At 32.4% G+C, this 15967-nt stretch overlaps 1 protein-coding gene across 11 annotated transcripts in view; it reads right to left on the reverse strand.

Moving 5' to 3' along the window:
* The window catches only part of LOC127710437 (unconventional myosin-XVIIIa-like), a 97071-nt gene that overhangs the window by 39399 nt on the left and 41705 nt on the right, over positions 1–15967 (reverse strand). For 7 of the 11 annotated variants that reach the window (XM_052216273.1, XM_052216266.1, XM_052216265.1 and 4 more), the window contains exons 7-16: positions 15723–15743; positions 14038–14182; positions 13063–13204; positions 12017–12133; positions 9511–9703; positions 6388–6474; positions 5816–5878; positions 1947–2091; positions 1194–1356; positions 464–858 (exon numbers count right to left, since the gene is read on the reverse strand). In XM_052216273.1, coding sequence (XP_052072233.1) covers positions 464–858; positions 1194–1356; positions 1947–2091; positions 5816–5878; positions 6388–6474; positions 9511–9703; positions 12017–12133; positions 13063–13204; positions 14038–14182; positions 15723–15743 — 1471 coding nt within the window. Of the gene's footprint in view, positions 1–463; positions 859–1193; positions 1357–1946; positions 2092–3914; positions 3966–5815; positions 5879–6387; positions 6475–9510; positions 9704–12016; positions 12134–13062; positions 13205–14037; positions 14183–15722; positions 15744–15967 lie in introns of all 11 variants that reach the window. The other 4 variants (XM_052216268.1, XM_052216270.1, XM_052216271.1 and 1 more) reach the window with 4 other exon arrangements.

A 15967-nucleotide genomic window follows, 5' to 3' on the forward strand; every position in this document is an offset into this window, starting at 1 on the left:
AAGCGATAAATATGAAAGGCTGCTGGTGGAATATTTGGTATGCTTTCATTGATGAGACTTCTCAAGTCAATGGTAGTGGCAAAACACAGGAAACAGTACACATATCCTTGAGGTTTTCATTTAAGGAGGCAGATATCTAAATTGGGACTGTTTTGTTTTTCAAAGATCTATTTTTTCCTCACATTTCTATGTAATATTTTATCACAATAGACAATAACAACTTTCATAGATATAAATAATTGCATTGGCAGCTTTATAAGAACATCCATCTTAACAATTTTATAACCATTCAAAATTTCCATAATGGTTTAAAGAAATAACAGTCTTCAGCAAGGCTTGAGGCCAAAGTATTTGAAAAACCAAAACTTTTTCAAAATTTGAAGAGCTGAAAAACAAAAAAAGGACCTATAAAAGTAAAATCAAATCTGGGCAATTCAATATTTATTATTAAAGAGTTACTTACCTTGTCGAAAGATCCTCACTGAGTCTAACAGTTCACTACCCCTAATTTGAGATCTGACGAGAGTTACATTCATGAGTACTTCCTCTGTAGCTCCAGGTTTATCCTGAGGTACAGACGGGGTTTTTAATTCCCAGAGTCCTGCATTATGTTGAGGAAGGATACAATGTACAAAATGACATTTAGTTTTCCGAACTGTCTCAATAATTGAGTCCACTTGGAATTTAACTTGTAAACACATGGAACGTTTTTTAAGTCCTGCAGTTCCTGACATAAATGTCCGTCTCATACTACCAACACGTCGTAATGAAGCAGATCCCTCCATTCCAACTATAGATCCACTCACCATACCAGCTACTGGTGCTTTTACACTGTTAAATAACTCATTTATATTTTGTCTGAAATAGATCAACAAGATATTACTCTGTCAAATAAATACTATAACTCAATTTACTCTAGATAACTATCAAGCTAATTAAACATTTCACACCTGTTTTAATAACTTCCTTAATTTATGTTTCTGTTTCTTGTCTTTTTCTCAAATGCTGTTTTATAAAATAGCATGCTTAATTTCTTTGAAAGTAAGGGAGTCTCTATGATATTACTGTAAAGTGTAAGAGTTTTCTCATTGATCAGAATCTTGCATTAGTTTTCAGCATGTTTAGCAGCATTTGTGTTCCTCCTACTTGCAATATTGATTATCAAAACTTGTTTTCCTCTTTTTTATACTGACCTTTTAGAGTCCTGCAGGACTTGAGTGGCTACTTTCATATTTGGATTATCCCTACAGCCCTTCAGCCAACCACTGGCATTATACTGTACAGGGTTGGTTCCTTGGAAATGGTTCAGAATAAATGTGTTGCCCAATGTTGATGCTTTCCTCAGTAAACTATCTCCTATAATAATATAAATATTTATATGTTGGTTTAAATTGCTAACAAGAGTTATCTATCTTTTAATACAAACATATATGCCATTAGTTTTCTCGTTTGAATTGTTTTACATTGGTTATTTTGGGGCCTTTTTTATCTGACTATCAGTATAGGTTTTACCCATTGTTGAAGGCCATACAGTGACCTATAGTTGTTAATTTCTGTGTCTTTTGGTCTCTTGTGTAGAGTTGTTTCATTGGCAATCATACCACATCTTCTTATTCTTAAAATTACGACTAATTTTGTTATAATGATTTCTAAGGCTGAAAAACCCCCTAAATATTTCCAGTAGCGTCAAATGGTCAATTTGAAAAATTATATTTCGATTAGCTGAACTAGCTTTAAACTTTCTCTTTTAACTATTATTTTTTAAAGATGTATCGTTAACCTGAGCTGTAACAAAATTTAGAGGCTGTATCAAGCTTGTAGACATTTGTCATTTACCCCATGATTCATGTACAAAATCCTCACTCACTATGCACTGGAAAGAAACAAAATATCTCTTTCAAGATAGAGAGGAAACTATTTATTCCCATCCATTAAGTTATTCTTACTTCTAACTTTCTGTTCTCCATGATGTGTAAAGAATCTGTCCATGAATGAGTCCTCCGTTGCCCCTGGAAACATACTCTCTTCATCAAGTATCCATAGCAACCCTTTTCTCTCACTGTCCTTCATCTCCTGGGATGTGTTCTTTATCTATTCAATTATAAAACAAGTCAATTCAACTTTAAACAATATAAAGTTTAGTCTCAAATTCAATTGGGATCTATAAACAGGGCTTTTTCATTAAAAAAACATAAACAAAAAACAAAAACAAAAGCAACATGAAAAGTCATGCAAAATTAATTACAGCAGCATAATTTTTTACCTGGCTGATCTTTTAAAAGTTAATAGTTATAAATTGAAAAGAGAACCAAAACTGTTTTTATTTAACAAATTCATGCACTTCTGGTGGCAGGCAATGTAGAAATGATGTAGCAAAAATGACAAAATGGAAGCCATAGTTTGAATTTGTATACATGTGTATCTACAGTTTGATTGGTTGATTGATTGTTGGTTGTTTGATGTAATGTTGATGATGCAATGAAATCAAATTAATGAAAGACACTTGTTAAACCATTATACAAAATCTAACACCATTAATTAACACCAATTTCACTATACAAAGATTTAATGTTGATATTAATAAAAAAAAAATATGCTTTCAATATATTGACTCTTAAAGCATTTTACATTTTATAAACTTATTAAAATAAAATTGAAGAACAACTTCCATTAAGCTATTTCTTATTCACATTTTGAACTTTGATCTTCGACCCAAGACCAGCATGAATTAATGATTTAACATTATATGCATATCTGAATATGATATTTATAACAAGCAACAAGAGGGAATATGATGGTGTATTGCACATGTAGACCCCCTGTGCTGTTTTAGTAAGAATAACCAGGAAATAACTCACATTGTAATAATGTCATAAATCATGTCAGATTTTATAAAATGGCATTTATAATTGATGACAATTTTTTATCATTCTTCAAAACATATATCAATTTTCATTTATCCTTTTTTCATAATTGCTACGGTTTTAATAAATGCATTACAGAGAATTAACAATTTTCAATATTTTTATGGACCACAGGCTTCCTGCAATAAATACTCATTCCAATCTGTTTGTGGTAAAATGATTTCAGGGTAAAAAAAAAATACAGGCAACTTTAATGATGGAGGCACAACAATACCAATGAAACATACTATTGCAAATATAAATTTTAAATTTCCAATGAATTCTAATGTTTCATGTCAAATAAAAACGTTACCATAGCCCTTAATACCAAATAACCACCATTACGAAAATATTTACCTTGGAATCAATATCAGTTTCCAGCTATGCATGTAAGTTATAGTAGAAAGATTGGTATGCTATTTCTCCTCACTACTACTACTAGTTACATTCCCATCCAAAACATTCTTTATTCCAATTGTAACAAATCTTAATGTGCATGTTTGCAGCAATAGCATGCACTGTGATGAATGTGAAGTGTTTCATTAGACAAAGCTTCATTGGGAATTGTGCTACTGATAGGTTTGGTTTTTAGGAGGGCTGGCTAATCATGATTCACATACCTGTGTTGCCTAGGGGTTGCAAATGTGTTCAATTTATCAAAGTTAAATTTCAGATTCTAGCTTTGAAAGAAAATCTTTTAGAATAACCAAACTTATTGGCTATCGGCAGAGAATCTTTTCAATTGTAAAGAAGTTCATGTTTCTCAAAAATTTTGTCCAATGGTTTTTTTATATGCGAAATATAACTCCTAGCATTGAACAAATTAATCATAATATGTGTTGTTGATTGTATCACACAGTTTAACTTTACAGTTATCTAGCTAAAACACAATTCCATACATCTATTTTAAATTCAATCCAAATGCAATCTATTATGATATGAAGCAGTGAGAAGCAAGCTCTGGTTTAGACAGCACACCACAGATTTGTCTTTTGTGATATAAGCTGGTACCTGATGGTGATCTGTCACTGGGTGTTTAGTCAAACCTTGTTTTGTGTTATTCTTAAGGAAAGAAATATTCAAATAATGACTTATAACTTAAAGTAGAATGTTAAACCAAGCTTTCTGCATCTATCCTGATACAATAATATTTTGCTGTATAAAAAAACAACATAATACAACTCACTCACATATAATCTTGAAAATTGTTTACATAAAAAGTAATATTTTGCTTTTTCAATAACATTATTGTAAACAAATTTAAATAGCCTTATATTTTTCTCCTAAAAGTACCTTAGATTTTCAAAGTACCTAACGAAAAACACACATATATATATATAAAAAAAAATTATCACCAAGCTATGCTTTTATATTCTAGCTTTCACTGTACATGACATACAGACAATTTCATCATTACTGGCAAGGGGGTAGGTAAGTTTTGTGATCACATCTAGTATGTGTGAATATATCGTAAATAAATCAGTGTTTTTCCTTCAAATTTTGGAAGAATGGGTGATTAACTGAAAAGATGGTGGTCAGCAATTTTGAAGGATGAAAGTTTATACAGAAAAAAAAGGAAATTTCAAATTTTAAAAGACAGGGGTCTTAATTAATGCCAAACTATGCAGCGGTTATTAGACCTGCTTTTGAATAATTAATAACTTCAAGGTTTATCCGTTATCCTTTTTACATCCCATCTGAGTCAGCTATTTTCAATAATATTGTCGCGCATGAAAAAAGATAACAATGACGTTATAAAATAAGATTTCATTTCTGCTGTAAAGAGTGTATTTCACAATAAATCTTATAAAAATTATTGGTTAAATATAGATACTAACCAAAAGGATACAATAGTTTCCATCAAATCTTAATTCATTAAAACATAAGGCTTGGAAATATCCTATCAATGCATTCAGTGGGATCATTTCTTCTATTGTAGATAGTATATTACAAGTCTTATTTTGAAATTTACAAGAAGTTTATACACCTGTGACAGAGAAATATCTAAGGTTCCGGTATTTGTTTGATTAACTATATCAGAATATAATCAATAAATAAGCCGTCATTTGGGGGAAAAATCATTTAACCATAACAATAGACACTTGCTTAATTGTTAATTTTTACAATTTTTAAACTGCAACCATTTCAGAATCCGGCAAAATATTTAATTGGGAATTAAGAATCCGCCATAATAAAAAAAAATTTGCATACTTTGTTGCCCCTGAATCGCAGAAATTTCACACCCACGAAAAAACCTTTACAGTAACTTTAAAGGTAAGGTTGGCTGTATTGGGATTTTGATGGTTCGTTCCCACATTGATTCTTATGGAATGCACACCAACAAGATGTGCTTGACAGCTTCTAAGTGAAAACTACTCTCTGGTCAGTATAAATATGACATATTTGTTTATAATTCACAGCATAAAGCAAGTATTTCTTCTAGCAAATTATACATACATACATGTGTATATGTCTGAAGGATATGATTCATGACAATATAAAGAATGCATAAAGAGGTGTGCATATAAAATAGAACAGTGATATATATGTATATATATAATAATAATCATTTCAATGTAAACATTTCAGATCAAGTGCTTGTTACAAAAGCTTTTATTGTGTAAAGCAGAGGAAAATTAGTTTTATTGAAAGTTGTTGGAACTAATTATAATTTCCATAATGCAGATTTTTTCAAGAGATTTGATTGGACAGAATGTGCGCTAGAACAAGACATACACAGGGTGGGATCAGGTGAATCAATTCTATAAGACAACCATACCAAGAACAATTCAAGTGCTTCAATTATCCCAATTAATTTGTGTTTTGAGACATTTACAATTCTACAGGAAGTATACAAAGGGAGACAATCTGGAAATGTCAAACAGACTTGTGATGTGATAAAACAGAAATACCTCTTCGGCATCATGATGATTGACATGTGTGTGTCTTGTCAATCCTGGTTGTCGTACCGTTGTCTTAAGATAGAAATATTATTTTAAAAGAAATGATTTAAATATTTAATCCAGCTGTGGCACTATTGTCTTAAGATAGAAATATTATTTTAAAAGTAATGATTTAAATATCTAAGATGGCTGTGGCACCATTGTCTTAACTTAGAAATATTATTTTCAAATAATTCTTACGGTATAATACCCTTTTGTACCTACATGTTCACTATTGACCATTTATCTTTAGACATATATTGATTAATTCAAGCAAGCAAGTTAAACATCTAAATGACTCAATTATTTAGTGATGTTTTTTAATGCAGGAAAGCGAATTCTAAATTTAATTCAGATTGAAAATGTCATGTTATATTTCAACTGTTCACCTGAGTCATTCAATTTTGAACTTTCTAAATCACCCCAGATACCTTTGTGAAACAGAAGATCAGATACGTAGCTCTAATAATTCAATGGAGGTTATAAGATAGACATATATTGATAGGCTTATACATTGATTAAAATCTATTCTGATATCTTACCAAGTTTTGCTGTGCTGGTTTGTCTATTAATGACACCATTGAAGCAGGACTACTTGTTACAAATTCAAAATCACATGTTATGCCCTCCTGTTGGAAGAAAATATATTCAGAAGTTAGTGGAGTATTACAAAAAGAACAAATAAATCTTTTCATGAGTACAAACTTTTGTGGATTGAGAAAATATTGTATTTTCGTGGATACTTGAAATCCTGTTTTAACAAAATCTTTATACAAGCCCAAAGCAAATCTATGACATATTGCATACTTAAATTCATAGTTAATGGATACCCACAAAAATTAGTCTAAGGTCAATAGGGTTTCACCCATTGGAAATTCCCCAATAATTTTTCATATAAAAACACTTTTTAATAAAATGCTCCACTGGGCGCAGCTTGATATGACCGCAGAGGTCGAACCCTGAACAGTTGGGGCAAGTAGAGTAGAGACACAACATTCAAGCTTGATACAGCACTGAATTTGGATTGTGATTAAATATTTGACACAGCATAGGTTTCTGACACAGAATGAATGTGGTCTAAGAACTTAAAAATTTTTAATTTACCTATTCAAACCATATCATTATTATTTGCTTTTATATATAAAACAGAAATAAACAATTTAAAATGGAAAATTTTAAAGAAAAAAAAGGAAAAAAAAATTCCCCCACCCCCCAAATTTTTTGAACCCCCTTATTCATCACCCCCAAACTCAATCCCAGCCTTCCCTTTGTGGTATGGTACCTTGCAGTACAATTTCAGAGAGATCCATACACTTGAACACAAGTTATTGTTTGGAAACTAGAAAAATGCTTGTTTTTTGGCCCCTTTTTGGCCCCAAATTCCTAAACGTTTAGGGCAATTACCCCCAAACTCAAACCTAGCTTTTCCTTTGTGATATGGAACCTTGTAGTACAATTTCAAAAAGATCCATACACTTACACACAAGTTATTGTCCTGAAACTAGAAAAATGCTTGTTTTTTTTGCCCCTTTTTGTCCCCTAACTCCTAAAATTTTGAGGCAATTTCCCCCCAAAATCAATCCCAACTTTCCCTTTGTGGTATGGTACCTTGCAGTACAATTTCAGAGAGATCCACACACTTGAACACAAGTTATTGTCTGGAAACTAGAAAAATGCTTATTTTTGGCCCCTTTTTGGCCCCTTATTCCTAAACGTTTTGGGCAATTACCCCCAAACTCAATTCCAGCTTTTCCTTTGTGATATAAAACCTTATAGTACAATTTCATAAAGATCCATACACTTACACACAAGTTATTGTCATGAAACTAGAAAAATGCTTGTTTTTTGCCCCTTTTTTGGCCCCTAATTCCTAAAATTTGGAGGCAATTACCCCCAAAATCAATCCCAGCATTCCCTTTGTGATATGGAACCTTGCGGTACAATGTCAGAGAGATCCATACACTAACACACAAGTTATGTCTGGAAGTAACAAAAATGCTTATTTTTGGCCCCTTTTTGGCCCCTAATTCCTTAACTGTTGGTACCATAACCCCCAAAATCAATCCCAAACTTCCTTTTGTGGAATTGAACCTTTTGGTAAAATTTCATAGAGATCCATTCACTTAAACTAAAGTTAGAGTGCGAAAACTAATGTGTCTTCAGAAGACGACGACGGCAAAATTTTTTTGCGGTCGTATAAAAAAATCTGATTTTGGTGAAATTTTTAATGTTAAATTCATAAATGTGTACAGTTTTTTACTGTCATCGTAAAATATTTTTATGACATGTCATTACTGAGAAATTATTATTTGTATACAAATATTGAAATTAAGTATCATTTTTTCCTGTATAGGCATATGATTTTTTCATGCAGAAATTCATATTTGTCTTTTAACAGTGATTCCTCTAAAAATATAAATCATAAATATATTTCATTATTATTGCAAGAAACTGCAGACATTTTTGCAATTAATGAAAAAAGTTTCATTCAATTCGGAAAAAAAATATCTTCAGTAGAATGTTTTTTAATATGAAATAATAGGGGAATTTCCGATAAGTGAAACACTTTTGACTTAAGGCTCTAGTTCCACATGAACAAAAATCAAACCCACCATATGGATAAAAAATATCATTAATGTATCAAGAAATAAATGGGGAATGTGTCCATGGCATGGGACACAGATGATGCCCCTGTTTGCATATTATGTTATAAAGAGACATAACTCAAGAAATGTAAAAGTGACGCTACCCAAATTTGTACTTGATCTGAGTTTTGTGGTAATAAGCATTGTGTATAAGTTTCATAACATTTAGTTGAGTAAACTTAAGTGAGAGAACGGAAACGAAAAATTCAGCAATTTTTCCATTTGTAAAGGGCATAACTCTAGAACAGTAAAAGTGACGCCACCAAAATTCGAACCTGATCTGTGTTTTGTGGTAATTAGCATTGTGCGTAAGTTTCATAACATTTGGTTGAGGCAAACTAAAGTAAGAGAACAGAAACGAATATTTCAGCAATTTTTTCCATTTGTAAAGGGGCATAACTCTAGAACGGTATAAGTGACGCTACCAAATTACAAATTTGATCTGTGTTTAGTGGTAATAAACATTGTGTATAAGTTTTGTAACATTTGGTTGAGGCAAACTAAAGTTAGAGAACTGAAACGAAATTATAAGCAATTTTTCGATTTGTAAAGGGGCATAACTCTTCAACGGTAAAAGTGACCCCACCAAAATTGAAAATTGATCTGTGTTTTGTGGAAATAAGCATTGTGTATAAGTTTCAGAACATTTGGTTGAGGCAAACTAAAAGTAAGAGAACAGAAACCAATTTTGGGACGTACAGATGTATGTACGTACAGATGGACAAGGGTAAAAAAGTAGATCACAACAAGCATTTTTTATATTATATCAGAAAGCTGATGTATGAAAATGTTTATTAATTGAAAAATAAAGGACATATTGTATCCACATAAAATACTTGGAAATAGCTAATATATAAGAGTATTTATGTTGTTGTACTTCATCTTCACAGTTGCTTAAAGGCATCTGGAGTTAAAAAGTTTGCATGCATCAAGATCAAGATGGTCCATAGCATCAATTAAAGGACCCTTTGAAATTGCTTGATACCTTTCCCCCTCACATCCATATTTAGTCTTTAATACCTGACTGTATTTGTCTTGTTGCATTGTAAATGTGATGTCATGGAACAACAGCTGCAATCTCTCTTGTGAATAATTGTGACATAAATCTTCAAATGTTGCTCCAGTCTGACGTCCACATGATGATGGATTCTGGAAGCCCGGAGTATCTAGGATCGAAATTGATGTTGATGTACGATAGTTGGATGATAATGATCTGAAAAAAAATATTTTCTTCATCTCAAGTTTGTATATGAAATAAAATACTATTCCTACATCAAGAAATTTTTTTTGTCATTTTGGTCGAAAATGGTTTGGACACAATTTCTCCAACAACTGAATACTGTGTAGTTCAAACTGTTAGCCTACAGTATTGCTTTCACCTCATTATTAACTCAGTGTGTGCTCTTCTGTGTAACACGTTTTTGATACACACTTTATGATCCACGTCCAAAGTGGACACTTGACAAGTAAGAAACTGATTTCTAACAATATCAATGTGCAGAAAACCAAATAATCTAAATCTATACTACTAAAGGAAGAGACCGATTTCATTGAGCCGCACTCCCCTAAAAACATACAAAGTCGGCAATATTTGTGATATGACATATAAATGTAGTGTTTTGTACTTCCTAAATTTGTCTTTGAAACAATCTTTTTTCCACAGAAAACGTCAATTTTGAGAAAATATCCAAATTCGGAGACCGTTATCGATCCGTCTCTTATGCGCTTTCGTGCATGCTCAGTCGACGTACTGCCTGCAATTCCAAGTGAAAGTAAGAAGATAGAAAATAGGACAGTTAGGCCTATAAGGATCCTGTATTTTATTGTAAGTGCATCACTTTGCTAAATTAAACGACATCCACCCTTTTTACTCAGGTGCAGAACTGTCCAAAAATGAAATGGGTGTTGAACGTGTCGAAGTGATTCTCCCCCTTTTTATGTGTAAACACAGGCACCCGACATCCAGACCTCTCCTCCCTTTTTATGTGTAAACACAGGCACCCGACGTCCAGACCCTCCCCCTTTTTATGTGTAAACCCCCTTACCCAATGTTTTGACTCAAAGATGAAATTATTTAAACTTATGAATTTATTAGCAAATAAAAAGCCCAGCTGGGCGCAGCTTGATACGACCGCAGAGGTCGAACCCTGAACAGTTGGGGCAAGTATGGACATAACATTCAAGCTTGATACAGCACTGAATTTGGATTGTGATTAAATATTTGACACAGCATAGGTTTCTGACACAGAATGAATGTGGTCTAAGAACTTAAAAATTTTTAATTTACCTATTCATACCATATCATTATTATTTGCTTTTATATATAAATCAGAAATAACCAATTTAAAATGGAAAATTTTAAAGAAAAAAAAATCCCCTCCCCCCAAATTTTTCGAACCCCCTTATTCATCACCCCCAAACTCAATCCCAGCCTTCCCTTTGTGGTATGGTACCTTGCAGTACAATTTCAGAGAGATCCATACACTTGAACACAAGTTATTGTCTGGAAACTAGAAAAATGCTTGTTTTTTGGCCCCATTTTGGCCCCAAATTCCTAAACGTTTAGGGCAATTACCCCCAAAATCAAACCCAGCTTTCCCTTTGTGATATGGAACCTTGTAGTACAATTTCAAAAAGATCCATACACTTACACACAAGTTATTGTCATGAAACTAGAAAAATGCTTGTTTTTTGCCCCTTTTTTGGCCCCTAATTCCTAAAATTTGGAGGCAATTACCCCAAAAACAATCCAAGCATTCCCTTTGTGATATGGAACCTTGTGGTACAATGTCAGAGAGATCCATAAACTAACACACAAGTTAAGTCTTGAAGTTACAAAAATGCTTATTTTTGGCCCCTTTTTGGCCCCTAATTCCTTAACTGATGGTACCATAACCCCCAAAATCAATCCCAACCTTCCTTTTGTGGTATTGAACCTTATGGTAAACTTTCATAGAGATCCATTCACTTAAACTAAAGAAAGAGTGCGAAAACCAATGGGTCTTCGGACGACGACGCCGACGTCATACCAATATACGACCGCAAAAAATTTTTTGCGGTCGTATAAAAAACGACTGGATTGTCGATTACAAACAAACAGAGAACAACATGTTCGGACACTCCCCACTCTTTGTTTCAACACTTGCCCAATTTTACCGCGATTTCGCTGGCATCTTCTAGTATATATATATATATATATATATATATGTTATACTGTGGATTCATTTATTTTTTTTTGCCACAGTCTGCATATACCCCCGTAGAAAATTTATAATCTGTTGAACATTTAAATTGGTAGTTCCCCTGTACCCACGAAATCCATGAAAATTTGTATCCAATGATAATAATCCACAGAAGTCTATTTCAAATACTTATGACTGTTTAGCTTTTAATGATGCAGAAAACAAATGGTACGATATGAGAATATAGCCTTAGAAGAAATCTATCTTCCAATTTACCTGTGACAAAGGAGAAATATATCAAATACTTAAGAAGATAAACCTGTATCCATTCTCCTATATTTTACCTGTTTATGAGTGAGACGACAGCATTAAAGACATCAGAGTAGAGCCCTATAACAAATCCTTCTAAAGCTTCTATTGCATTTGTAAGTCCTTCTTCTTGTTTGTGGGCAGGACTTGATCTGAAATGTAAAAAAAAATCAAATTAATTACTGTAAATTCAGAAATTATTGCGTGCATTTATTATTGCGATTTTTAAAAAAATAACAAAAATGCGAGTTTAATTATTGCGATTTTAGGAAAAGCTACATACAGATATATGTATTTGATATCAGAATGCGAGTTCTTATTATTGCGATACTAAAGTAGTCGCATTATTCGCATTAATAAAAACCTCGCAATAATTTCTGAATTTACAGTAGATAACATTGGAATTCTGCATTCATCTATGATTTGGAAATACAACTTAACAAACCACATATCTTGAAGTTTTATTGTTTTGTAGATGATACTTTTTCACTGAATTGTGAAATTGGTGTCAAAATTGTAATTTGGCATAAAATTTTAAAAGTTTACCTAACAATGAACATATGTACAGAAGTTCAAGTTGATGTGACCATAACTTCATTGAAAACTACCTTAACCAATATCTTTAACCTGAGAATATACTTATATCACAATATAACCTTTCTATGTTCACTGAGTCGTGAAATTGGGGTCCAAACTGTAATTTTATATATGTTTATATATATATAAAATGTTCCCATCATAAAGAATATGTGTACAAAGTTTTAAGTCGATGTGACCACAACATAATATAGTAATTCTGGTATCACAGCTTTGACAATAAGGGCAGAACTATGTTTATCAAAGATGTTTTCATAGAATTTGATGCTTTGAATCTAATAGTCAAACTTAAATCTTAATCTCGACTTCAATAGTCTTTAATATAATTTTCTGTTTTGACAGGTGTATGGGTTTTACGAACCCCCTAGACCCCCTGGCTTTGGGTACAATCTCTACTGCATTGAAAATGAGCAGCCTCACATAGCAACTTCATATTATTTCCATAATATAATACAGTTACACTTTCAGGAATATAAGCACTAACCTGGTGGAGGCCCCTCGTGTCAATGTAGATGATCCGGAAGAAGAGAAAATTTGCCGTAGTAATTCTTCTGAGGATAAACCAAGTAATGAAGCTGCCTTCTGTGCAGAACCAGGCTTAGCAAACTGTGGCTTGTTGTTCTGACCTGATAATAAAGCAATACAAGAGTTTTTTTAACAGCTTTGTTACAAAATCAACATGCCAGTTATTCATTACAATCAGTTAGTTCTTACATTAATCTAATTCATTTTAAATAATTCATTAACCTCGCCACATTTTGAATGTGCCTGTCCCAAGTCAGGAGCCTGTTATTCAGTGGTTGTTGTATAACATATTTGTTTTTCATTCATTATTTTGTAGATAAATCAGGCGGTTAGTTTACTCGTTTGAATTGTTTTAAATAAGTCATTTCAGGGCCTTTTATAGCTGACTTTGCACTATGGGTTTTGCTTATTGATTGAAGCCGTATGGTTACCTCTAGTTGTTAATTTCTATGTCATTTGGTCTATTGTGGAGAGTTGTCTCATTGGCTATCATACCACATCTTCTTATTATCATATTTGATTATAGTAAATTCAGCCATAACTGTTTCCAGTAACACACTGGATAAATTGCACACAACTGCAATATTTTTTTCAGTTCAAGTCTTATCATAAATATTTGGTTAGTTTTGATACTTTTATTGTAGGACTCATTATCTCTTATTTGGGAATATTTTGAGAGAAAATTAGTACTTCTGCAACAGAGTAACAGCTACAAACACTAATGCATATTGTTTTGAATTCCAAAAAAAAAATCCAAACCTTATTCAATTTCGTCCAGAACAGTGCTTATATTACTGTAAAAATTATGGCTTTCCTAAAATCCTGTCCTACCAACATAACTTTGACAACTCTGGCCGCATCAAAGTGACAAATAGCAGATACAATGTTAACACAACAAATATCTGTCTTTTCATCCCCTGTCCTACCAACATACCTTTGATTGCTCCGGCCACCCCAAGGTGATAAATAGCCGCTAGGACATGACATATGGCTTTCTTTTCATCCTCAGTCATGCCTACTTGGTCCATGGAAGTACAGATTTTACCCCATTGCATCATAGCTTTCTGTTTATCTTCTGTCTGTAAATTTATAGTTAAATATTAAATCTCTAATCCATGCAATAAGAACTACAGAAAAATTTCTGCCAATTTTTTTAAATAGATATTTTAATACAGCATTCAGTATAAAATTAGGTTGCATTTCCCCCTTTTAACCAGTTTGGCATTACCCTCAGGAAATTTGTCTGGGGTTTTGAATCTGTTCGATGTTTTCATTGACCAATGTGTTAGGTATTTAACTCATTAGTTTGCATGTGTGTTTTAAAAAGGGAGAATAGATAATGAAAACCATTCTTTTATATTAATAAAATGTTGACACAGAGATATTTCTCACTTGTTGGTAAAAATTCAGAATAAGACAATCTGATGGAAAGCAAATTAAAAATTACTAATAATTCAGTCACTGGACCATGACCTAGGGTGCAGGGCATCGAAATAGTAATCAAACTGATATGTACTGATAGTAATGCAACTTTATAGAAAATATAGTTGATCTATCACAAGTAGATTCTATCAAACTAACTTAAGCAGAAAACTTAACATTGAAAATTGCTAATTAGTTCAAAGTCACTGGACCATGACCTAGAGGGTAGGGCCTTGAAATAGTAATCAAACTAATATATACTGATAGTAATGCAACTTTATAGAAAATATCATTGATCTATCACAAGAAGTTCCTATTAAACTGACTTAAGCAGAAAAATGAACAATTGTTGACGCCTCCATGCCGCTGCTGCTGAAAAAATAACACAAAAGTCTCGCCAACCATGACAATTATCGCAGACGAGATAAAAAGCAAACTTTGTCTGTAAATTTGTAAATCTCCAATATTGCAAATTGCTGTTGACATGATTAGTAAGGAAATAGTATTACACTAGCACTTGCCTGCCACATCCCAAACTACTCTCTTTTCTTTCTCCTAAAGCTTAATTTTAACAATGTAACAATTATTTTTAATTGTGGAAAGATTTTTCTTTAATGTGTACACACTCTATTCCTGTGTTCACCTTGAAACAATTATATATCGGGATACATTACGTAATAAATACATATTCACCGTTCATATTCAAAATGTCATTATGCATTCAATTGAAAAAAATAACATTAAAGGAATACAGAAATGTTGTTTATAATACACAATTACAATGTGTATTGTAAATATTGTCATTTTCTTTCTGATTTATGAAGAAAAGTTTACCACATCAAACAATCAACATGGACTTTGTTTTACAAAACAAATTTAAAGAAAACTGCAATAAAACCAAGACAAGCAAGAAACCTAAAAGCTGTTTAAGCTTTCACCATGTGCATACTGTGGATTCATTTTTATTCGTTGGGTACCAATTTTCGTAAATTTCCTTGGTTAAGGTAAACCAAAAATTTAAATGTTCAAATATATGTATCAATTTTCTAAAGGCTTGTTTGCAGACTTTGACAAATGTACCAAACCAAATATCCCTGAATACCCAATTTTCCTCAATCCACGAAAATTGGTACCTACGAAAAAATAAATGAATCGACAGTAAAACAAATCAAATGTATAAAAGCTGTATGTACTTACTAAGGAGGGAACAAAACCATGCTACAACAGCAAGCTAAGTGGGATTACTTTAAAAAATTACGTATGCTACACTTATCTTTGCTTCAGTTTTTTAAATTACCGTATTTGTCCTACTAAAGTCTAAATACTTTATGCAAGCCATAGAGTTGTCATTGTCACATGGCCCAGGCTGTTATATTTGTTAATTTCATTACTTGCTAATGCTTGGGATAATATTTGATTACAATAGCCCAGGCCATGTGAAA

Source organism: Mytilus californianus, unplaced genomic scaffold (assembly GCF_021869535.1).
Source record: "Mytilus californianus isolate M0D057914Y unplaced genomic scaffold, xbMytCali1.0.p SCAF_8, whole genome shotgun sequence".
NCBI lineage: Eukaryota > Metazoa > Mollusca > Bivalvia > Mytilida > Mytilidae > Mytilus > Mytilus californianus.